The following is a 25459-nucleotide window of genomic DNA, read 5'->3' on the forward strand; positions in this document are numbered from 1 at the left end:
GACAACCAAGACTGCAGGGATGTGTTGGAGGTAGATGCAGTTTCTGAGCAATGTTAGTGTACTTAAACCAACAAAATAACGGCTATGGAACACTAATCAATAGTTGGTGCGCTTCACATTTTTCACTGAGTTGTTAGACTACATTTGCTTATATTTTGCACTATTTTAATTTAGCCATATTGATCAAACTGAGCACTCAATAAGACCTTAGGCACCTTAGCCTTATTAAAATTAGTCAACTTGAAGTGAGCTGAGGAAGTAATGGAAACTATTCAGAGATTTAAATACAGTGCAGCCCACTTAAATAAATACCTGATAATGAAATAAATCTGTATATGCACATGTTTTCTCAGAAACAAATAATTAAGGGGGGCTTCTAGAAGAATACAACTCAAACATATACATTAGTTTAAAAGAGAAGTATACGTCTGGGCTCACTACATACATTTGCTTTTGCTGGGTTAAACTTGGGGAATCTGTGCTGACCTTTTCCATCAAAGCAGTTGCCATTCTTCAGAGTTTTGCAGCATCAAAATTCATAAAAATGTTCCTAATTAACCTGTAAGTATACAGTAGTGTGTTTTGCTGGTAACTCTCCCACATATGAGTTTATGAGTTTATATGAGGGAAAAGTATAAATCAGCTAGGCCATCACTCAGACGAGTACATCTGGGTAGTTACAGAAAAAAAAAATAAAGCATTTAACTATGCAATGGAAAAAAAAATAAAAGTCATACTGCTTAGTCTTTACAAATAATATGTCTTCATCTTCAACAAGTTGTATCTTTTTTCCAGGGGGTTGAGAGGTGTAATTAGAGCACCAACTCCAAGGCTCGACTTGAGTGGTGATTTGCAGTACAGTTCCTTTTGGCACATTGCTGGAGCTCAAAATATTGTTTTTGAAAACACTGCTGTTTTTCAACAAAAATAGGAGATTAGACAACATCTTTAACTGATTAATCTGAGGGGGTGACCTGTGACAGTGTATTATTTTAGCCAGGGAGAAAAAATGCAGCATGCAGCAAAGTCTTCCTGCAATACCTACAGACAAATTAAGCTAAAAACTAGCTAGAAGATCTGTGGAGCTTTCCTAACCTCCCTTCATCAGGGACTGCCTTTAGAGGGCTTTGTATACCCATTTTTTTCCTCTAGTCCAATAAAAGATATTAGCTCTTTTCCCTAAGCAAAATCCCTCTCATGAATCAGGCCCTACACTTGCAACTAGTGTGATATTGCGGCCAGGTTTCACCTCAGTAAAATTCTAATCTATACTTTGTCTTTTAGAATTAAGAAGAAAATGCGTATCAGCAGAATCTCCTCTCTACTTTATTTCATTTATAAATTACGAGAATGATGCTATTATATATTATTAATTTCTGCTGTTCTCCAACTCGGCTGCAGCAGTGAGCTGCGGATGTTGGAACGGTGTAATTACGTTCTAGTAGGGCAGCCATCCGTTTCCTTTCAAAAATTTACAGGATTCTTAATCATGCTGCTCATTTGGGTGCGCAGTAGCGAGGATGGCGAAACACAAACAGGGCACGTTCGTTTACACAGGAACACCTGCTTAGCATGATAGCAGATGTCAGTCAGTAAGCAGAACACAAAAGAAAAATATCAACAACAGCAAACTAGAAGAATTTTTTAACTTAGTACAGGGATATCTTGTCTGGGGGAAGTCAAATGAAGGGGATTTGCCTTTGCAGGTCAAAGCAGATTCACAGTAGTGATTTGGAAAGTCTCCACAGATGATCCCCAGGGACCAGGTCAACAAACCCAAACAAACTCCTCACTAGGTGATGGGTATTTGACAAAGCATTTCTTCTCCAAGAGGGTTGGTTTTGCACGGGTTGCTAAGCACCTTGCAGGGATCATCGTAATACATGGTATATCTGATAGCTACAGCAAAGTAGTTGAGAGGGGTAAAATACACAGAACTATTGCTCCATGTATAAGGGTTTGCCAGCATTTCCATTGAAACCACTGATTCTAATTCTAAATGTTTTGTCCTGGGCTGCCTTTTGGCTTTCCTATCTCAATTTACATATTTTATGAAATAAAAAGATGTTAGGAGAGGAGGGAAAGTTCACAGAATTCAGACTCTTCTGGGCAGCATTCTGACTCGGGAGCAGCCATACTTCTCCTAGAAAGGCATTGGGAGCATAGTGCACAAGTCAAGCTCTTGCAGGCAGGTATTAATAATCTCCCTCAATGCCGTACACAGTAACTACTCTTCCACAGGATTGTTAGTATTCAGAGCAAGTCAACTTGCGTGGGTCCGTGCATTAAGGGCTCCCTAAGTATGCATTGACTTGATACCCAGTAATGGCTTCTGAGGAGCCATTATGTAGTACCGTGTCAATGATCCATGCATTGAGGACTCCCTAAGTACGCATTGACACGATAGACCGTAACGGCTCTGAAGAAGCCGTTACGGTCTATCATGCCAATGATCTGAGGATATTGGCAGTGCCTCCTGCACTTCTGTAGAGATTGTAAAAGTCTCTGAAGAAGCTGTTATGATGTCAGTGGAAGAACCATCAATCAGGTCAACGGCAGGGCTTCATTTTGCCAGTTTTCCACCTTATCATTGGGAAGTTTTGTTTTATTTCTAGAATTAAAGAACTAACAAAATAAAAAGGCTGCCCACATTGTGGCTCTGGGACTGTGTGGAGGTAACCAGGGTCAGAGTAGGACCTCTGGTTTTATTAGTCCAAGGTTTTTAGTACCAACTGACTTGCTGGGAGGGCTCAACCAAGTCACTTCTTACTTCCTTTTACTCTGCTCTAGCAAGAATGGAAATGGGCAACATCTTTTGAGTGGAGATTGCTGTAGGGCTTGGAAAATGCTAATTTAGACTAGTTACAACTAAGTCTTGTCTCAGTATCTTATCACTGGTGGAGGATGCTGAGATGAACAAGGTGTCTACATCATACTTTTCACACCTAAGCATGCTGGCAAAAGCTATGCTGAAAGGAAGCCTGCCTCACCTCTGAAGGTTTGTATGCCTTAATCTATTATATAGTTCATATAGTTTTGCTAGACTCCATTTACATCAGTTCTGAGGATCACAGCTTGGCAGAAGGTCATCTTTATTTTCTTCCATACCACAAATTTCTATGAAAATACTCGGAATCTCTTCCATGTCTTCCTTAGCACATGAATATATTACAAAATGCTTTGAAAGAACATTGTTGCATAGTAAAGTTTTAAGTCTTTGACCATAAAAAGCTACTTAACTAGCTTGTATTGTTTGTATCTGCTCTTCCATACCTTTTCAGGGGAAACTAGACTTTTTATTCTTTCATATTCGCTTCATACTTCTGTTTAGAGGAAATAGAGCTGTAGCAGAATATGCATATATAAAGAGAGTGCGCATTTTATACACTGCTCACTAATATAATAAGCCTATTTATGGTGCAATGCCACATCATCTGAGGCATGATTTAGTGTTAGCAGAGTACTGGAGAAACACTGTAACCATACTTTTTGGAAAGTAAAGATCCTCAAGCAAGAAAAAGTAGAATTAGTAGCCAAGTTGGGGTACCATAGAGACAGGTCTAGAGACCTTGTCTGTAGCCAGGCTGGCCTGAGAAGTATGAGCTCAAAGAAAAAGGAACTGTGCAAAAGAAGCTGAAGGAACATCACAGAAGGTCAGAGAGGATCATGATAAAGCTGGGGAAGTGAGAAGACAGAAAAGTCTCAGGGAGCAGTGGCCATTGATCCTAGGTACCTCCTTCTTGAGACTCAAAATCTTGATATTTTCAAGTATCTTTTTAGATGTGTTAAAACGTATAAAATCATGGAATGGTTTGGGTTGGAACAGATCTTAAAGTTCATCTAGTCCAACCTCCCTGACAAGGGCAAGGACACCTTCCACTAGACCAGGTTGCTCAAAGCTGCATCCAACCTGGCCTTGAGCGACTCCAGGGAGGAAGCACCCACCATAGTTAGGTACCCCATACCAGAAATTTCTTTGGCAATGTTAATTATAAATTTGGGGGTGCAGAGAAGGCTGTAGCCATTAGGTCCATAGCAACATTGCCAGCAAACAAAGAAGACAACAGGATATCTTCTGAAGGCTGGAGACATACATGGCTTTTACCAACACAGTCCATCAGCCAAATGCCTGTTAGGTAAAGGAGTGTACAACGTATTCTGGAAAGTCACAATTGTTCCTTGGCTAAAAGGAAAGGAAAAATGTCAGTGGCCATTATTAACTCCTTGAAAATGCAACTTTGGGATTTAGAGCCTGTTTGGGGTAGCCTTGAGAACCTATGGGCAGCAGACTGCCAGGCAACTCAAATTCCATTTAACATCTTCCTCCATGCTGCATGTTGACAAATTTATGTGAAAAGTAGCATTTCAAAATCTGGGCAGCTGAAGACTGCTGTCCCTTGAGAAAAAAACATAAGCTTTGCACTAAATTTAATCATCTGGGGGGTTAAACTCTAGTGAGAAGGAAAGAGAAGATATTGGTTTACAATCACTCAGACCACGTTTCACTTGAGGTCTTTAATGCCCTCTTTCAGGTATCTCACATCCTGATGCTGCCTCTGCCACATGTGCTAAGTCCCCCATGCAAAATCTCAAATCTTTTTTTTCAGCATTTGGGATATGAACAGGCACTAGTCTCCTTCCGTGTATATATTTATTAGTAAGATTTTTGCACGGTATAATTGCAGCCTGGCAGATTTTACCAACCGTGGCTTAAGAGGAAAACTGACACAATGTAAGGTTTTGTGTCTTTTTTTGTCCATGCAAACTGGTCACTGAAAAGGTGCAAAGAGCTACTAAAGTACATTTTCTAAAATCCAAAGCCTTTTAAGAAAGGTATACAATGCAAGAATACGCAGCTGCAATTTTAAAAGGCTACTGTTCCTTTAATGCCCAGCTGGTCCTGAGATGTAATAAAATTGACATATTGATTCCTTTGAATTTACAAATGCCTGTTTCATAAACTCCATCTCCAAAGCCTAGGCATCTTTAGAGCACTGTCATTTTTTTCTCCAAATGGATCAATTATGTGCCCACGTAATCCTGTTACCTGTGAAATCCATGCATACTTCTCCCATTTGCTGCAGTTCCCAGGCGGACAAACTTGCATTATGTACGCATAAACAAACAGAGCATTTTCCTGATATTAGGGATTGTTTTCAAAGTGAAAGGCAATCTCCTGGGTCCTTTACTCAAAAAAACATTCATAGTGTTGTGTTCCTCCAAGTAACCTCTCTGCACTATATGTATAATTATTACACAACACAGCAAATCATTAAAAAAACATTGAGTCCCGCTATCTCAAACGTTTCAACTGCAAAAGGCACCAAGAATTTGCAGCCAGCCCTCATTTTCCTATTGAACCAAACTTTCGCATTTCTTTTACCAGCTTCTGCATTTGATAATTATCTCCGTATCTGTAAGGAAATCATTTTCATCATAAATGGTTCTGCGTGACTTAAAATTGGAAAAGCACACAAAGCTGCCAATTTTGCTGTGGAAGTTTGGGGATTTTTAATTTTATTTTTAGGATAATTCATCTTTTCATCATGCTGAGCACCTTTCCATCATTTACACAAATACCTTTCCATCATTTACACACACACACACACAGAGTCAAGCAGGCATTAACCTGCAAACCTACCACTTACGCATATAAATGCATCACACATACAACTATTCCCATGTCCCATGGCATATTATTTGTATGAATATATACCATGCACATAAACACATTTATACATACACATGCCACGCACAATCCTCAAACACAAGCAGAGAAAAAGAGAATAAATGTGGTTTTCTCTGTATATGAATTCTTTATAAAGTACCGTGTATATACATAGATATGAATTCTCATTTCATTCTTTCAGGCTGTGCTGTATCTGATTTTCTACACTTCACTGGGCAACCAGCAGTTCAGTTACACTACACTTGCACTGTACAATTTGTCTCTAAAAGGTTCCCAAAATTATGAAACATCTTGTCTGCTGCATGACCTGCTCACCGCAGTGCCTCAGCCCAAGGTGCATTCACACATAGAGAGAGGATGGCACCGAAAAAATATATATATGTTTGATGCTTGGAGCCCATACAAGTGGCCCAATACACCCCTGCCATTGTGCAGGAGTGGGTTTTAAAGATAAATGGCTGCATGTTAACCAGATTTGACATGCTGCACAAAAGCAGCCACCTTTGGTCCCATGACACAGCCAAACAGAAAAAACAACAAGCAATCCTGGCAAAAGATGTCCGATGTGAATAAAAGCCCAACAATTTGTCACATAGTCATTACAAAATGTTCCAGGCTTTGGGGCTTGCCATGGGACAGCAGCAGTAAAAACAGCATAGAAAAATGAAGACTTAGTGAGTTGGGTGACAGAAGAGTTAAAGCTCGAGGAAAGCTCTGGTAGTTACAGAGGGGAAACAAAGAGGATATTTTCATCTGGCTCTTTCCAAAGACACACACACACACAGAAAAGGCATAATTAATTAAATCAAGAAGCCCAGTTGTTTTGAGAGGTGATTAAAATCTGACATGCAAAGTAGAAATATTTATGTTTACTTTCTATTTTAGGAATCCGCGATGCTTCTTTTCCTTCACTGCACTTCCCCACCACTACAATGGCCATGGCTCAGTGTATCAAGTAGTAAGCACCGGATGTTCAGGACCAAATCCTGCTTGTGTTTCTCATGGTATTTGGTCTTTCTTAATGGGAACAGGCCCAAAATACTCCAAAGATGTAACTGGGGGGTGAAGTCTTAATGAGTGGAAGCAGAGCAATACCTGATCTCCTTGCTTTCGTTTGAGTTCACGTGAGATAGAAAAGAAAAACCCCAAACTTAGGCTTGCTTTGATGAGGCTAAATTGCCAAAGAAGCTTGAATCTACAGCTTTCCGCTAAAACCAGCCACAGGCATGAAACCCAACTTTTCTTATCCGTGTCACACTGAAGTCACCTATGCACCCCTACTGACTACACTCAGGTTATGCCAATTTGCTAATATTTTGATGTATTTTTAGAGCCCCTACACCGGAGTTCAAATGCTTTAGTGCAGCTGCTTGCCAAGCTACACACAACAGAGCTCCCATTTTAAAATACCTTTCAGTCAATAATCATCATTGCTTCAGTGATTACCATTAGCTTCCTTATATGCAGTGGCAGAAAACTGGGGGGGGGGGGCAGTTAAAAGCAATATCGTCTTTTAAATTAGAATAATCAGTTGTATAATAAACTCTGAGAATTTGATTATTAGAACATACATTTGTAATTTTCTCAGTCAAATTCCTTGCCTTTCACTTGCCTTCTGATGAAACAACGAATATTTGTTCTTCCTCAGTCCCAGAGAACTGCAGAGTGCTTTAAAGATATTAAGCTCCACAAAAGCCCTGTGAATGAGTTCGGCAGTGTTTCCCTGTCTCCTAGACAGGGAAAATGAGTACAGTGAGGTTAATTGACTTGCCAGAGAGCACACATGGCACTTGATGCTGCACTCACCTACTCCAGCAGTGCCTGTGCAGAGATGGGGCTGGGGTACCATCCCATCATGGCCCGAAACAGCAACCTCTGCCCAGCTGTTCTGCGGCCTTCTCACAGCATCACAGCAGGCTAGAAGGACCAGCATGGCATGGCCTTGCCCTTTGCCCTTCATGGGCCTAATCCTTTTGCAGAGGTTTTTCTACAAGCAAATTAAATAGCCTTGAAATTGTCTCTGAAGTGCACAGGACTTATCAAGAGGAGGGAAAAAAACAAACAATCAGACAAACAGAAAGCTTAAAAAAAAATGAAAAAAACCCACACACCAAACATGCAAGTGTCAGCTGGAAGAAACTTTCATTATTACACGTCAAGAAAAAATTCATAGAAAGGGCTACAATAGTTAAATTACATGGCTAAATCAGCCTTTCTGCAGGAAGACCAGCTTGCTTTAATTAAAGCACATTATGCTCAAAAGCCATCGTACATGTTTTACAGCAACCTGATACCAACACCTGTATGGCCCTGTTCAGAAATTCAAAGCACTTTCACATATTCCAACCCAGTGATCAACGTTATTGAAAGTCCAAGTTATTTTTAAATATACAGGGGGATAACTAAGCCAGAGGTCTCCGTGGACTCGAACAGGGGGACGAGGACTGTTCAGATCATGGAAATGTCAGTTCCAGCAGCATGTGCCTTGGATTTTTTTTTGACTGTCAAGAAGATTTTAGATCTTTAATATCTGTTTGTTGTCAGGTTTGCTGCTAGCTTTTTGTATCCGCAGGTCATCTTTTTTTTTGTTAGGAATTAGCATTTCTCATTTGCTGGCTGAAAGTTTAGAGAAAGCACCAAAATACTGATAAACAAAGTTCATCTAAGGGAAAATCTCTGCATGCATAACCTAGTTAACAATTCTTTTATGGTTGCCGGATGAAATTCAAAATGCATATTTAAAGAGAGAGTTTTTATAGAAAGCATCAGTACTACCGAGGCTTTTTGCGTGTGCTGTACTAATTTTGAGCAAGAAGTCATTTACGATTTCTGTGCCATATTAGCATGTCTTTTATTTCCCAGTGTCTGTGCTGCATTGTTTCAACTCACTGCAGGTTGCTGTTACTTTTTTTGATACTGCATCATTTAAGCACATACCATAGCTGAAGTCATTCAGGATTACCGGGGACTTGAGTCGGCATTTTTGGCCTTTGTAAAGGATCTTAGCCAAACATTTTGTTCAGTTAAACTCCAGTTGATGCCACGACACATGTAATATCACTCCCCAAAAAGTGCAAAACTGATTCATCATGCCATCTCTGGCAGCATTTCTTCAGCATTTGCTGTGAATGGGGAGGAAAAAAGATACCGAATGCACGGATTGATTTTCAAATTACCTCAATATTTTGAAAACATTTTCACCTGCATGCTGAGAATGCTAAGAATAGGCAGGAAGGCAATTGTGCATTTGCACAGCCTCCACTGCATTCATTTATAAATTACCTCATCACTGACTGAAATTAACACTGATTCTTACAGGCAATTTCTCAATTTCCAATGCTAATTACATTTTTTTTACTTTTAAATTCTGTACCACCTGTTTTGGGCAAGACATCTTAGGCAGCGCGACCGCATTTAATCACAATTTTAATTAACCGCCCTGTAGATGTGAAAAAGAAGCAATTATAATGTAGATGAATGATGATTTTTCTGCATTAAATTGTTTTGTTTCCCTGGTATGTTGATTGTAACACAGCACACAAATACAGTAACTGTACAATTTTTTTCTATTGTAATTTAGTAATTGTTTTTGGAAAACCAGTTTGGGAATGAGTGACTTCATCTGTTTACAAATTGATTGATACTGTTAACTCACTGATTGCTGCAGCATACATTTTGTATTGCACAGCCTAGCATAAAATATAATTAAGCATGCACAGACTTTGCAGCACCATTTTGGAATCTGAAAATCAACTGTAACCGAAGTGTGTTTTCCTTGAGCATCCTAGTATCAGCCGGGGCTGATGATACGATAATTACCAAACAATGGGCTTTTCCCATCCCACTGCTGGTAGAAACCCTTGGATTTAGTCTGATAGTCTCGCATCTAAAACTGGGGTGGGGTTTTTTTTTGGATTGTGATTTGCCAGGCCTGGGGGCTGGCAAGTCTGCATCTCACCCAACTACCTCAGATTGCTATCAGGAAGGAGCAGACAAGTGATGGAAAGAAACAGTGATGGCAAAAAGAGCCGTGGTTCACAAAATCTGGGGATCTTTCCTGACACGTGTGTGCCATGGCACTAGCTATCTCCTGCTACACGTTACAGGGGGAGAAGATCTTGATCTGACTCATCATGGTTGGCAGATACAGATCACCCAAGTTATATATATATCCCCACAGAGCAACACAGAGGCCATACCCATCGGAAGTAAAGCCTGCTTACTTTTCCAGGCCAGGAGGTCGTGCCGGAGTGGGGAGGGAGCAGATGTGCGGCTCTAGAAGAACCTGGGCTTTTTGAGACTGTGCCACCACCACAGTGCTCTGTTAGCCATCCAGGACAGTCCTGCTGAGGGTTGCCCACTTTGGGGCTATAAGACCCCCAGTACAGGTCGGATAGGGTGCAGGGACATAGGGAGATGTGCATCCCCACAGTTACCTTTACTACCCCCCTCCCAATCTCCTGGGCAATCCATGGAGCAAGAGGTTTCCATCAGCTAGGACTTGCCAAGAGGTGAGAGCCCACATCAGCCCATGTGAGACCCCATCACCACCAGACCTGCAATGTTGTCACTCAAAGCGGACCAAAACCAGGACACCAAACCAACAGGACAAGGCAGACCTGGGGCTGGCCCCTGTGCTGCCACCCTCTGATGGGACATGTGGGTAACTGCTGGTTTGAGACATCTTTCGAGGTTCCTCGCCTCATCTGATGGCCTGCTTGCTTTGTAAACTATGTTAAGAGGGCAGGACATAAACTCTACTGTTCAGTAGGTGATTTTTGTAAGAATACAGCTATCCATACATAAAAGGGGTCTATTATCTCACTGTGGAAGAGATTTACATGTGTAACTCCCATTAACTCTTATGGGACTTAGGCACGTAAATCTCTTGTGCATCTAGAGAAGAATAGACCACATAAGGTCTTGTGATCTATATGGCTAGTAGGTTTAAGTCTCTTTCATTTATAAAGCTATACAAAAATTAACCATTAAAGCTTATTCTGTGCATGCTCTCCCCCTACATATATCACCCAGCTCTCTGTTTGAAGTACTTGATGTAAATGAGTACTGAGAAAAGGTACCAGAGAAAGCAAGTCCATTCATTTCAGTTAGTAAAACTGTCATAGCTGAAAGGAAGCAGGCTAAGGACAGGTAGAAAAATTGTACAGGTTTTGCTGAGCAGATTCAATTTCAGATTTAGGCTTTAAACTGGGCTGTTTGGAGAAGGGATACTTTCGTTTTGCTGTGTGCTCCTTCCTCCCCCTCCTCCCCTCTCTCTCGTACCTACTTACAGCCCTCAAGTAAAGCACTATGCCTTGGACCAAATAGCCCTTCATGGCTAAAATGATACAATCTTTGTACAATCAAACTAAGATGCTGCATTTACTAATGGAAAATAAATAAACCTTTTCTTTCATAAACTTGTTTAAGCCAAAATGTTCATTGGTAAGCCTGTAAAAGTGGGAACATCTGTGCTCCTGCTGGAATTTGATGTCTCACCACAAACCTTTCTATAAGCACTTTGCTTCTGATCAGAAACAAAGACAGAAATACCTGATTCCCAGTCTCAATTGGGCAGCTCCTTCTATCTTCACACCCTGACCTACTGAGCATTCCTCCTCGCAATGGGCTGCTTCCCAGGGCTACCTCTGCCATGGAAGCTGACTAGCTAATCTCTTGGCAAACGCTTGCAGCAAACCTGAAGAGAGTTTAAAAAGGCGGCAAAGAAGGGGGGGGAAAAAACAAACAGAGAGAAAAAAAAACCAAACCCAAACAAAAAAACCACCACCACCAAAAAACTTTCTATAGATAAAGCTTATGGCACCTCTAAGAGAACCTACATATACTCCATATGTTCATGTTTAGTCTTGATGAAATGCTGAGCTACAAATTTATGGCCACCTAACAAACACATATATTTTAATCTTAATCCAGTTTCCTGCTCCCTTCCACTAGCTTGCCACAACGCAGCTTTCTTTATTACTGCCAGCCAACAGTCTGACTATGCTTACAGGTATTTGCAAAGTGCTGCTTTTATCACAGCAACACCGTCAGGATGATATGGCACTTGAGAAGTCCATCCTGTGTGCCCTGCCTGCACACAGGGTAACCTCTCCCTTAGCAGCTTATATGAAAATCCACTGTTGAAATAAGTAACAACTCTCCACAAATGATCAAAGAAGAAATAAATCTTTTACCCTTCTAAGACTTTTTAAAACTGAAATCCCATTTTTTAACTAGATAACGGTTAAGAAGCTACCGGCCACCTATTTTTATGGGAGCTACATTTTAAATATTGGCTGCATGCATATTGGACAGACAAATGAATCTGTGTAGCTCTTGGGAGCAAAGGCTTTTAAAATAAAGTTTGTGTGTGGTATATGAAAACATATTGTTTGGAATTTAAGTTCTAATATCTAGGAATAAACAGAGCATTAAATCAAGCAAAACTGTGACAAGGCCAATATGCACATGGATGATGCCAGCGAGGCATCTCCAGCCCTTTGTTCACAGCTTAACAAAACTGTGCCGTCACACCACTTTAGCTCAACAGTGCCTGTCGAATGGGCATCAGCAGATCAGCCAATGCCTGTCACACACGCAGCTGAAAAACTGTTTGAAAGCAAGGCTTACTTGAGCACAAGTCTGGTAGGAAAAGTGAGAGGGGGTTTTAATCATCTGGTAAAGACTATATATATATATATATATATATATATATGGGAAAAAAAATATATTGTCAGCTCCCTTTCCCAGGAAAGTAACACAGTTCTGCTCTTCTTCACCTTTATGGAAGAGGTCTTAGTGGTGTTGCCTATTCCTGGTTGTGCCACTCCTTCCCACGCTATGTAAAATTCAGAATTATTTTCAAAGGAGTAAAATTCTGTTGGGGGAGGAGAGAATGTCACAAGAAATGATCCCTATTTGTCCAGTATTCTATTTAAAATTAATTTTCACATCATTCTTCTTGAAGTCCCCCCTGCCCCATGACAGAGGATAAATGAAGTAACATATTCAAGGAAATGTTTGGTTTAATTCTAATGTAATTATCTTTAGAGATGGACATCTCTCTGGGTTGGGGGTTTTGGTTGTTGAGTTGGTTTAGGTTTTGTTTGTTGATTTTGGTTTTGGTTTTTTGATTTTTTTTTCTTTTGAGATGATCAAAATATGTTTTCACTGGTATTAACAACCTCAGTCACTTCTCTTAACAGTCGGAGTGCATAAACATGACACTGCTTCTCAAAGAATCGAAGCAAAATCAGCTTGTTAGTGACAGCAACTTCAGTTCAGCACTTTCCATTTTGGTTTACAACACCTTCTCCCCCTTTCTCCTTCACCTTTCCCCTCTTTTTCCCCCTTCCCTAGCCGGCCTCCTCCGGGTACCATGGGCACTCGGAGGGGGGACCAGAAGGAAGCTGAGGGGGATCTGGGGGGAGATCAGGGGAGGTTCGGGTGGGACAGGGGGTGTCAGGAGGAACTGGGGGATCCGAGGGGAGTCTGGAGGAAACCGCAAGGTAGACAGAGGCAGACTGGGGTGTTAAGGTGAGGGAGAGCAGGGGCATGGCCGGGGGGAGAGCCAGGAGACCTCGGGGGGAGCTGGGCTTCAGCCCCGGGTGCGGGGCCTTCTCCCCCTGCCTGCCCGCCGCCGCTGTCAGCTCGCTGCCTGCACTTTAGCTGTCTCTTTCCCAGTCCCTGCCCTGTCAGTTCCTGGCCTGCCAATTTCAACTTGAAGCTTGACTGGGCTGATTTGATGCAAATACCTCCAGGGAAAACCCTGAAACTGATGAACAGTTATGTCAAGTCGATTTTGCACCATCGGGAAAAGGTAACCTCTGCGAGAAAAAAAAACAACAAGGTTAAAGAGACAAGGGCTTTTCACGTGTAATACCACTGCTGCACATCTCGTTCACTGTTTACCATCCCTCAGAAATTGTAACTGTCAGAATTAGTCCTAATTGCAGATGCGAAAGCTGCCATTATAATAAAAACAGAGGCAGTGCAGGCATTAAATGTAGCAGCCTAATTTGTGAGACTACTGAAAAGGTAGAGTAAATGAATATTTCATTACTTTAATTACCAGGGACTACTCTTTTCTTGCTGTCTTATGATAAGTGTTGCTGTAACTAGCAACAGCAAACATCCACTAAAACATAAAGTGCAATAATAGTACTGCTGTCAGGATCGCTGCTTTAAAATACTATCGGGGAGGGGGTGAAATATAATGGTTTATCTATTTCTTAGAGATCCGCAAGAGTAGGAGATGGAAACTCGTTTAACGTCAAAAAACAAAGAGGCGAGTAAACAGGTTTTAGTCAAAGAAAATAATGACCCGGGGGGGGGGGGGGGGCAGGGAAGGGGGAATTGAGGACACACTTGAAATCCCAGACCCAGGAGGGGCGATGGGCAGCGCGGAGCCTCTCCCCCTCCTCTCCCTCCCTCCGCCGCTCCCCCTCCTCTCCCTCCCTCCTTTCCTCCTTCCTTCTCTCCCTTCTCCCTGGGAGAGAAGTTTGGGGCAGAGGCCGAGGGTATAAGCGGGGGCCAGCCTCCCGCTGGCAGCCGCCCCGGTCTGCTTACCCTCCGTTCCTCCCCTCTCCCCGGGTAGGGCTTTGCTCGGCAACTCCCGGGCACGGCGCCGCAACCCCCAGTCCGTGTGTCCGTCACCCTCCCCCCCGCCCCAAAGAGGCGGTTTGACTGCTCTGCTCCGGTGCCGGGGCCGAGGCGGCTCACCGGCCCAAACGCATCGCTCCGCAGCGCGGTGCCGGCGCTGCCCCAGCGGGGTGTCGGGAGGGTGATGCTCTAGGGGGCGGCGGTTCTCGGCCGGCCCCACCGAGCTCCCACAGGCCGGGTGGCCCCAGAGACCCCCGAGGGAGGCCGGGAGTCCCTGCCCCGCTCCACCGCCCCGGCGGCACGGCCGGGTGAGGTGTTGGGGGGGGGGGGGGGGGTGTCCCGGAGGAGGACATGGCCGGCAGCATCCCGGCTTGGCGGGAGGCGGGAGGGTGCCCTGACGGGGATGCCGTACCCGGGGCCTTCCCGGGTCCGCGGAGCGCCCTCGCGTCGGGGCCGCCGCCTGCCTGGCTGCCGGTCCCGGCCCCGGTGTTAGCCACACCGGCTCCCGACAGACCATGGGAAATTTGTCAACAATTCTCAGCCACGCTGGTAATTGCATTCCGGGAATCCGCAGAGATAGATGTAAAGATAGGGAGCTGCCTCGACTTTTCCTTAGAATAATCGTTCTTGTTCACATCCATCCATCCCTCTCTCTAGCCTTTCCCAACCCCATTCCCCGTTCCACCTCCCACACTGGGCTCTCCAGAAACACACGGGACGAGCCGCTGTGCCTTACTCCTCTCCGAAGGGGCAACAACTCCCTCCTCGCCTTTGTGTGCCCATCCATCCAACCCAACTTTCCCGGCAAAAGACCCGAAAAATATGCAAGACTCGCACTGCAGCTGAGAAGCAGGACAAAGTTTAACTTCTCTGTTGGCAGCTGGAGAATAACTCCCAGGCAGGATTCGAGCAAAAGATCTGATTTGCTGAATTCTGCTCTTTGGTTTGTATTTGTATGTTATTGCTACTGCTAAGGTTGTTGCCAACCTCAATTAGATCACAAATGAGATCAGTTGAATTCGGCTCCCAAACTGTGACCTGACCATGGTCTGAAAGTATTCAAAACCGCATTTTAAGCCTTCCTTTGATTTCAAAAGGAATACTGCATGCTTGGTCATTCATACAAATAACATAAAACGTAATTATGGGATGATGGGAGGACACTCCTGCCAAACGATGCTACATGCCAGCCATAGCACTGCAATGCTATGGCTGCTGTCCTGGTGCTCCAGTGCACAGCACCCTTGTGTAAGGGGGTACTAGCAGGCTGTGCACAATGTTGAGGTGTTTAAATATATTTGGAGAGGCCAATGCAACAGCAATGACTGTACCACATTAAAACCCCCAGTCAGAAACTGCTGTATCCCATGGAGGGGAAGTGGATCCGCACTATCAAATCTCCAGGAGGCAGGAGGCTGCGACAAAGGGAGCTTGCAGCTTGACACACGGGTAACAACATAGCAAACACCTTTAATTCTGTCATGTCTCATACCCTTTGCTTTCTCACACATTTGTGGCTGCTCTAACATTGACACCTACACTTAAAAAAAAAAAAAGAAAAAGAAAAAGAAAAAGAAAAAGAAGAAAAAGAAAAAGAAAAAGAAAAAGAAAAAGAAAAAAAAAAGAAAAAGAAAAAGAAAAAGAAAAAAGAGTCTTCAACAACAAAAATCCCCAAATGAAGCAACCTTATTCAAGCTCAGAAAAGAAACACCTGTAAAGTTATTCTTATGCCCAGCAAAAATAACTAACCTATTAGCTCCTTCTTCTAATGGCTCTGAAAAGAGCAGAAAGCAGGTTTCTGGCCAAAAAACAAAAACACCAAACAAAAAACCACCTCCCCCCCCCCCAAAAAAAAACAAAAAACAAACAACCAAAAAAAAAAAAAACACACACACAAAAAAAGTTCACTTTTGGGAACGTGAAGCTCCCAGAAAGCTGATGGCTTTCCTTCAAATTGTGGGAGTTAATGGGAAGCGACTCATACAGGTTTGCCGGTGTAACTTCCCAGCTATTCTGCTGCTTGAGTGAGAATCCTAAACTGACCTTTCTCTCTTAGCAATGCATGCAAGCTTTCCTAGAGAGGTTTGGGGGTATGGTATACACGTATGGGGTAGATACAAAGTGTGAGTGTGAGTGTACACATAGATGACCCCAAACTGAAGGAGGACGCTACTGTGGCTCTGCCTCATGGCTCTCCCCAGCCCTGTATCTGATGGATTGACCCCAAAAGATTCAGCTGACACCAGGCAGAAGATGTGTCAAGTTGGGGGGGTGCCATGGCTTCAGCAGTGGCACCTCCTGGACTGACCCATACTAAAACTCCCTTTAGGCCCAGTACCTGCTAGGCCGGGCAGGGCCCCTGAGTGCACAAGGAGTTAACGCTCTTTCCAGCATTACTGGGTAGGTTAATATCACAGCTGCTTGGTAAAGCATTATCCAGCACCTCACTTAACAAAAGGCTGCTTTTGCAAACAGCCTCCTACTTTTCCCCAAGTGTCCAAAGGTGTTTACTGAAGTAAATCTGCCTAAATCCTTCATTGCTTGGGTCATGGGGGTGGTGAGGAGGGTGGAAGGTGTAGAGATAATCTCTTTTTGTAAATTCTGCAAATCTTCTGGGAAAAAAATCAGGAATCTGTGTCACATGCTTCTGTTCAACTGGTAACATCTCGGTTAGTGTGCTCCTTATGAGTGAAATCTGCCATAGCAGCTACAGAGAAATAAGACATCCCTCCCGCTCCTCATTGTTCAGACTGTTCTTCCCTCTCGAAGTTGCTTTAGCACATTTAATCTATTTGCTGATGGGAAGAAAAAAAAAGAAAAAAGAAAAAAAAACCAAACCAAAACCTGTTAGGAGCTTAAAAGTGGTTTCTGGGGAAAAATTAAAAAAAAAAATAAAAAAATAAAAAAAAAATGACAGTTTAGTCCGCAGGAGAGAGTGTAGTTGAAAACTTGTCACTTGAGATTTCTGCACTACCCCGGTTATTCCAACACCAGCAACTGCATATTACTTTTTACATGTTGCAAATAGAGGCAAACAACACAGGAAATTTTGACAGCTCTGCCTGAAAGGGCTTAAATACTTCTCAGTAAGCAGGATTCAGTTATAAATAAACCTTGTCTTGGTGAGAAAAAAGTGACTGCGACCAAAGACCTCACCATTTTTAAAAAGAAAACCTGATTAAAAGCACAGGGCTTCTGAAGAATAAACAAACAGGCAAATCTGGCGGGGGGGGGACGGGGACGGGGGACGGGGACGGGACGGGACACAGCCGGAAAATGGATATGAACTGGACTATGAAACCCAGGGAGCCCAGCTATAGAAACTTCCACAAATCTCGTCTTACTCCTCCTCCGTGCTAATTTTCTGGTACCGCTGAGGATTCGCTGAGTTGCTGCTTTTCCCCGGTAGGCCGGGGCAGGCCGGGCCGGTCGCCAGCCCGGGGACAGCTCTGCCATTGCCACCGGCCTTACCACTGGCCCCGCGGCCCCGCCGCAGCCCCCTGCCCCTTCAGGCGCAGAAGCACCCAGCTCGACCCTTCCAGTTCATGTAAAAATATTACAAAATATATCTTTCCATGGGGGAAAGGGCGTTTTTTCCCCGGTAATCCGCCCGCCGTTGGCGGGCAAGGCTGCCTCACCCCCAGCCAGCCCCGCTCCCCAAGGTCACGGTGAGCAAACAATAATAGTAATTAAAACAAAATAATAGGCAGCAGTCAAGAGCTGAGAGTACACACACCTGACCCTAACTATAACAGACTTCTCAGAGTAGAATTTGATCCCTCCCTGACACTTTCTACCTCAAGTGTTAGAGCGAGTGGCCATGAATAGTACAGGCATGCCATCTTGTAACACTATCTGCCTGTCAGAAGAGCCAAGGCTGGGTAGTGCAGGATCTATATAAGGCTTGTAACTAGGGGAAGCCCAACAAACAGCTACAAACACCTAAGTTATTTTACTCAGCCTCCACCCTTCTGCTTTTTCCCCCCTTCTTCTCACTCTCTCCTTTTTTTTTTTTTTTTTCTTTTCATCTTGGCTTTCTGTTGCAGAATGCAAATGTAGCCTGCCGGCGGTGAATGGGCTGAATTGTGATTAAGAAGAAGAAGAGCTCCTTTCTTTGTTCTCCCCTCAGGGGATGTTTACTGGGAGAGACACAGCGGATCAGATATGAAAGGCATTCAGGTCAGCATTGATGTGAGCGAAAGTGAAATCATACCTAAGGCATTCAAAAGACCGCCGTGTCAGGGGTTCAGCTAACGGTGCATCTACTGTATCTTCCCTGTTAGGCACAAGGGAAAAAAAAAAATCTCCACAAACAGGCATTTTTTAAAATTACAAGAAAAATTATATAGAGGGGAAAAAAAAGTTTTCCCTCGCTTTACCTCCTGAGCAGAAGCTACAGGACTTGGTGCTTTTCTCCCTTATGATCATGGACGGAACAGGTCAACCTGTATTAATCGTAGCTGTTGGGATCAGCATTCTTTTTAAGGAGAAATGATCTAGCCTGAATTGTGAACCGTTATTTTCAGGCGCACCTATACCTACCCTATCTGTGCACACACCATACATACACGCCTAAGTGTATATGCATGTATACATCTCTCTCTCTCTCACTAAGTTTCAAGAAGCTGCGTAGCTTATTTATTCTGATACAAAACACAAGCAATCGCTTCTTGCCTCCCTCAGAAGCAACTTCAATGATAAAGGACAGTGTGGCATATCAAAACAGCACAGTACACCTTAGAAAGTAATCTTGTATGAGCTTGGAAACTCCTAGAAACACTTTGCTGCAAGCTCACAGCGCATGAGGATGTCAACCACAGGCGTGAGAAGTTGGTGCACAGCTATTTAAGTTAAACTGCTTCAAGGAAAAGTCTAGGCATTGTCGTTTTTCTCATTAAAAATGCTTGATGGAGAAATATTTGGATCTTATTCTTTTCCTTTTTTTAAGTTTATACTTCTCACAGCCCAGATATTCTCTCAATAGACTTTCCAAGTGGTTAGCTGACGCTGTTGGCATAAACAGAGATATGTAAATATATAGCGGGAAAAATCACAAATTATAGTTAAGCATACAACGACTTAAGAGGTGGCTGCATTTACAGGAGCTGAAATGATAACGAAAAGAACAAATAATTTTTTAAAAGCCTAAAAAAAATAAGGGACGGGACTGGATGTCGTGTGCAGTAATCATCCCCACATTCTGAATTTGTTTACACCTTCAGAGCCTTAGTTAAAATACACTGTTTGTGTAACGCTCACATCTGCTTTAACGGTGACGTTTAATTCTGAAATATTTTCAACTAGTGTTTCTGCATCACAAATTTCTCTCCTTTTTCTCTGTACCCTAAAAAGACAACTAAAGAGCAATCAAAAAGGTGTCTGACTTGGCCATTCAGACAATTGCACCCTTGTGGGAATGCTGGAATGAATGGTACAGTGGACACCCCAGCACTATTGACGTTATAAACATGTAAATGAAACACATTAGGGCAGACAATCAATTGTCTGTGAGCGCTGCAAACCTGCACTCTCTCTCTATGTGACAGGCACAAAATAGTGTCTACCTTGGGAAGCCATAGTCTTGGGGGAAAAAAGGACAAAGAGTTCTCTTTCACAGAGGAGAAAATGCACCTTAAAAGCGCTGGGATAATGCAGTCGCCAAAAACTGTTGTGAAGCGAAGAATTTCCTATTTCTTGGAATGAATGTGGGGCTGCTGTAAAAGAATCAACACCCTTCTTTCCACTCTGAAGGGAGACACACATTTTCTCTTGGAGACTATTACCAGCCTGTCCTGAGAGCTTGCATCTCAACCTTCCAACTATTTTCCCTACCTTGGGCAGTTGGCTATGTATAATTATCGATAATTAACTTGTAATGGTTTCCTTGTTTTTTTCTCCCCTTTCCGAATGCGTCTTTTCCAGTCATCAAGTCCATTTTCTTACGGCAATTAGAAATTCACCCAAAAGTTTCCTTGCGAAGCATGTGCGATAAGCAAAAGCCAATAAGTACCGAATGGTCACGCCAGTGAATCAGGCACATATCTCCAAATTCACTGGGTTTCTCGAAACTCGGAATAAAATAAATAGATCAGTCTTGACAGAGAAAACAAGCTCCTCTGCTCTGTGTCACAGCTCAGTCTGGACCTGAAGCTGAACCGTGGAAATCTGGCCAGATAATCATTACGCCCTGGTCAGTCGTGTTTAGTGCATTAATTTTTAATGCCTATCTCCAGGTGCTTTTCTGGAGGGAGTACAGTTTTGTAAGCAACTCTCTGAGTAATCTCCTCGCAACGGATTCCCAGCCCTGAGGAGGTTCCCGGTAAAGGGAGAACTCCCAGGTGCTTGCTCTGCCTCCCGCCACCTGAACTGCCCCAAAAGCAGCTTTTCACTCACCCCCACCTTCAGCCTGGCCACCCCCAAACTTCTCCAGGCAAGGAGGACAAGCCTCGCTTCCCACTCACTGAAGGCACCAGGCAGTTTGGGGTTTATTTTTGTTTCCCCCCTCGTTTTTCAAGTGAAGAAGGTTTCCCCCCTTCCCCAGCATCCCCGAGAGGAGGCGGAGGAGGTGGGGTGGATATCTTTTTTTGGGGAAAGCCTCTGAGAGAGTAGAAGCGTGTCTGCTTGTTTGGTCTGTGTTCTCCCTCTGATCAGACGCTCTGAAAGCATTGAACTTTCTTCCTTTTCTTTGCAACTGGAAGCGAGATGGCAAAGAGATAGAAGAGCGCTGTTTACTGAAACTTTGGGGTAAATTACAGCCAACTTTTCCCCTTCCCCTCCATCCTGGGGATTTTAAATTTATTTTTTATTTTTGAGGGCAGGGAGAGGAAAGGAAGGGGAAAAACAGTCCACTCAACAAACGCCTGAGCACAACAGCAGGGAGGGGAACAGCCCATCTGCTGAGGCACGACAGGGCAGGGCTCCGCACCGCTCCGCACCGGCACCGTGGCCGCTGGCGCAGCCCCCGCCTCCGCGGGGCGCCCGTTCGGAAAGAGGGTTCTCTGGCCTCTCCTCTTTCTCCTCTTCCTCCTCCTCCTCCTCCGCCGCTACTGCTCTCCCGAGTGAAAGTGCCGCGAAGTGAGTCAGGCGCTGGGAATCATCTGACCGAACTTCCCGGAGCTCCGTCGCTCCGTCGCATTCCTGGGCGGTCCCCCTCCCCACCCCCCCCCCCCTCTTTCGGGGTCCTCTCCTGCCCATCCTCCCTCCTGGTGTCCCCTCCGGGGGTCACCCCTCATTCATTTCCACATCCCGCTCTTGACACCACCACCCCCCCCACCCCCCCCCGCCCCCCCCGCACACCTCTTCTTCACTCCAGCAGCTCGGATCAACTCCGTTAGCTTGGAAAATCCCCAGCTTTTTTCCCTTCTACTCTATTTAGCTCCACCGTAATTTTATCCGGTACCTAATCCCCAGCCTTGCCCATCCTCGCACACGAACACGCAGGGACACGCACACAGGCGTGGAGCACACCGAGACATCAGTTGTATTATTCTGGTTTGTCCCTGTCTGTAATGTGTATGTGGTTGCTCTCACACATCCTCCGCTCCCCAACCCCCCACACCAGCTTCCTTGATGACCGTCTCTTTTTTTTTTTTTTTTTTTTCTGGTGGCTTTTTAATATTATTTTGGTTCTGCTGCGTTTCTAAGGAATTTCTGTCTGATTTTGATAAGCATCACCGTTTCTGGTCTTATCAGCAAAGACACAAGCTCAGAAGTAACATATTTTCCACGAATCCAGGAAAGAAGAAAAATCCACTCAGTTCAGATAAATCCTGGGCAATTCCCAACGGGAAAGGCACTGGATACGTGCTTGTCGAGAGAGAGAGAATAGAAAAAAAAACCTTAACCAAGCCTACCCTCTCCTGTCTACCTGCTTCTCAGAACCAGGACATTTCTCACTCAGAAATGAAAGAAAGAAATAAATTAGGGAGCACAAAGAGAAAAGAGTGGATGGACAGAAAGTCAAATTATATCCATCCATCCACCCACCCCCCCACCTCCCCCCGCCTCCGTGCTCTTGGCCAGAGCAAGGCACTGGAGCAGAAGTTAGACCTCCGCCTAATCAGCGCACACTTTGAATTAAGTTTGCAGGATCTTTAAGCTGTTACCTTAAAATGGCAATTAAACTTTCGACTCCCAAGCGTGGGGTTTTCCCAAGTTAGTGCAGCTCCGTGGAAACACGCTTCTGCATGGGAGCAACGAGAATCTGTGCCACCTTGGGTCCATAAGCGTTCTCAAAGTCTTGGCTGGGATAACAGGGCGGGCAGGCTATGTCCGAGTGTCCTGGGCAAGCAGAGGCACCCAGCTCTTCATCTATTTTTTATTTTTTTTTCTGGGGGGTGGGGGGAGGTTAAGACTCAAATTGTATTTAGAAAATGAGAAACACGTAGACGCATCCCTCATCAGAGAGCATGTAATGTGTTTAAACACGCTAAACTAATAATCTTGTATGGAAAGCAAAGAGCCTGAAGAAGAAGAACCCCCCCCCCCAAACACTCAGAATATTCTTTACTGCAAAAGAGCACTTCTGGATGTATTGCTTTAAATCTCGTTCTCTTTTTCTCTCAAAAATGACTGTTTAACATAAGAAAAAAGGCTACTTGACACAAAGCTTTTGTTATCCAGTTGATCAGCAACGTGCTTTAGATACTTGTAAGGGGAAAAAAGCCCCACAACAGACATTGATTTTAGAAAATCAATAACCAACATTTAATAAAAAGAACAGAGGAAACACAAGAGAGGAGAGGGAAACATTACGTGTAATTTTAATGTCTACTAAATTACCCAGAGATGAGGGGAAGGGGAGGTCTCCTCTGTGAGGACCACCTTAAATAATGACAGACACAAGAGTAAAGGGTGGTGGTGGAGGGGGAGAGACTTTAAAAAAAGATAACAAGGAACTGATCCTTGGGAAGAGGCTGGGAATATATTATTTTAGTTTAGTTGTCTTTTTTTGAGGGGGGGTGGGGGGTGGGGTTGGGGTTTTGGTGTGCTTTTTTTCTTTCTTTTTTTTTTTTTTTTGCAATACTAAGCCAAGCAAATAGATCAAAGACAACACAAAGGGAAAAGCCAGTGTAACATAACGAACAGTTTCTGACTAAAATTCCTCTATCACTCCCCCATATGGCTCGACGCCTCCACCACAACAAGAAAAAGACACACGCACACACACACACTTACACTCACAACCTAGAGAGAGGGAAGGGGGGGGGGGGGGCAGGATCATTTGCTTCTGATCAACATTCTCTAGTCTTTGTGGTTTTTATTGGTGGTGGTGCGCGTCCCCGTACCGTCTCCCCCCCCCCCCCCGTCTCCCCCCCCCGCCACCACCACCAGCTCTCCACTCAAATGAAGTAGCTAAGCTAGCAGCGCACGGGTCCAGGTTTACACAAATATCTTCCTTCCTCTAGCTCCTCGAGAGTAAAGTTGGGGAAAGTGGGCCGGGGTGGCCAGGCGAGTGGTTGCGGGTGAGAAGGGGAGAAACTACGGGAGGGACGGGGAGAGACGGGGACAGGGCACCCGCACGGGTGCGAGCTGCCAAACGTGAGATCAGCGCAGAACACCGCGTCCCGCTGAGCCCCAGCCCTCCGCGGCCGGCGGGACCGGGAGCGGGGGTGGGGGCGGCAGCTACGGACAAGCAGGCACCGGGCTTGGTAGTGTTATTAATTATTAGGGAGGAGGAAGTTTCATTTTCGAGTCCCTAACGATAAAAAAAGAGAGTCACTAAGTCACTGCCAGCCCGCTTCGGGATTCTCACGCCGCCGGGTTTTTTCCCAGGGCCTGTAGCGGGGCCGGCTGCCCTCCGCGCCGCTCCGCGCCTCCCACCGCCCTGCTCCTCTCCTCTCCTCTCCCTGGCCGTGACAGCGCCGAAGCGACCCGGGGAGCGGTGGGAGAACCGGAAAGCAGTGACGGAACCGGGCAGCCTCCCCCCCCCCGCCGCGGGGCAAGCGGCCCGACCGCTCCGCGCCCGCGCAACAAACTTCGGGGATCAGCGGCGGCGACACGCTGATACCCCGTCCTACACCCCACCTCCTTACACACACATATACAGCTCCGCACACATACACATACCCCCTCACACACACCTCGCTCCGCCGGCGCCCCGCGGCAGCGCAGCCCCCGCGGGACGGCCCCGGAGCCGCGCAGGGGAGGCGGAGAGCGGCGAGACCCGGGCGGCCGCCGGTCCCGTCCCCCCCTTCCCGTCCCGCCATAGCTTCCCCACCACCACCACGGGCCTCAGCGGAACGGGCCGGAAAAGTTTTCTTGGGGGGTGGGCTTACCGTTTTTCCTCCGGGGGTTGGCTTGTTTTCGCCTCTTACACCTGGGGCCATCCGCCATGATCTGCTGCTTCATTGATAAGAGTGGATCAGATGGCAGTTCGCATGGGCTCGGCTCCCCGGTTCAGCAGCACGCAGGCTCTATGTAACGACCAAACACAGCGACACGGTGGGCATCGGGGATGGCCCATTTAAACGCAGGGCGCCAACCGGGACCCCAATTTCCACCCGAGAAAGAACCCATCCACGCTCACGGCAAGGTTTTCCGTGCCGGGGGGGGGTGGGGGTGGGGGGGTGGGGTGGGACGCAGACGGAGCGGGCTCCCCCTCTCTCCCTAGCCGGGCAGATTTCGCCTTTATTTAATTATTTATTTATTTTATTTATTTATTTATTTATTTATGGTCTCTGTGTGTGTGTGTGTGTCTACGTGAGCGTGTGTCTCCCTCCCTGTGTGTGCATGTGAGTGTGTGTGTGTGTGTGTATTGCACCAGCAAAGCAGATCAGAGAGGGAGAGAGAGAGACAGACAAGAATTACATCTCAAATGAGTCATAACTCATGACCGTATGAGGGAATGCACAGCTTTTACAGTAGGCTGTTTGACTCAATGCTAGGCGGACCATTTCCTCCTAAAAGTACTTTAATTTGACATTAGAACTTTCTTTCACATGAAATCCTAGCTTTCTCTCCTGCTTTTATATATATGTTTTCCTCCCCCGAAGTACACTCCAGCCAAGTGATAAGAGGAGAAGGAAACATGGCTCTCCCCTCTCCTTTTGGGGTAAAGCACAGCACGGAGCCCTCTCCTCCCCATAACAACTAGGAGTGTAATTATAAACCTCTGTCACCTTTTTAGTCAGTTTGACAATATTCAGGGTTTCCCCTACCTCTTAG

General features: G+C 45.0%; 1 protein-coding gene across 2 annotated transcripts in view; it reads right to left on the reverse strand.

The window, feature by feature from the left end:
• Positions 1-24707, reverse strand: part of ZEB2 (zinc finger E-box binding homeobox 2) — a 113228-nt gene extending 88521 nt beyond the window's left edge. Inside the window, exon 1 of one of the 2 annotated variants that reach the window (XM_061444975.1) lies at positions 24571-24707. In XM_061444975.1, coding sequence (XP_061300959.1) covers positions 24571-24643 — 73 coding nt within the window. In that variant the 5' untranslated portion in view covers positions 24644-24707. Of the gene's footprint in view, positions 1-22398; positions 22574-24570 lie in introns of those variants that run through there. The other variant, XM_061444984.1, reaches the window with a different exon arrangement.
• Between the last annotated feature and the right edge of the window lie 752 nt (positions 24708-25459).

This window comes from Pezoporus flaviventris, unplaced genomic scaffold, assembly GCF_033815535.1.
Source record: "Pezoporus flaviventris isolate CSIRO_AGI_PZ_B2104156 unplaced genomic scaffold, CSIRO_AGI_Pfla_v1 ptg000001l, whole genome shotgun sequence".
In the NCBI taxonomy this organism is placed as follows: domain Eukaryota; kingdom Metazoa; phylum Chordata; class Aves; order Psittaciformes; family Psittacidae; genus Pezoporus; species Pezoporus flaviventris.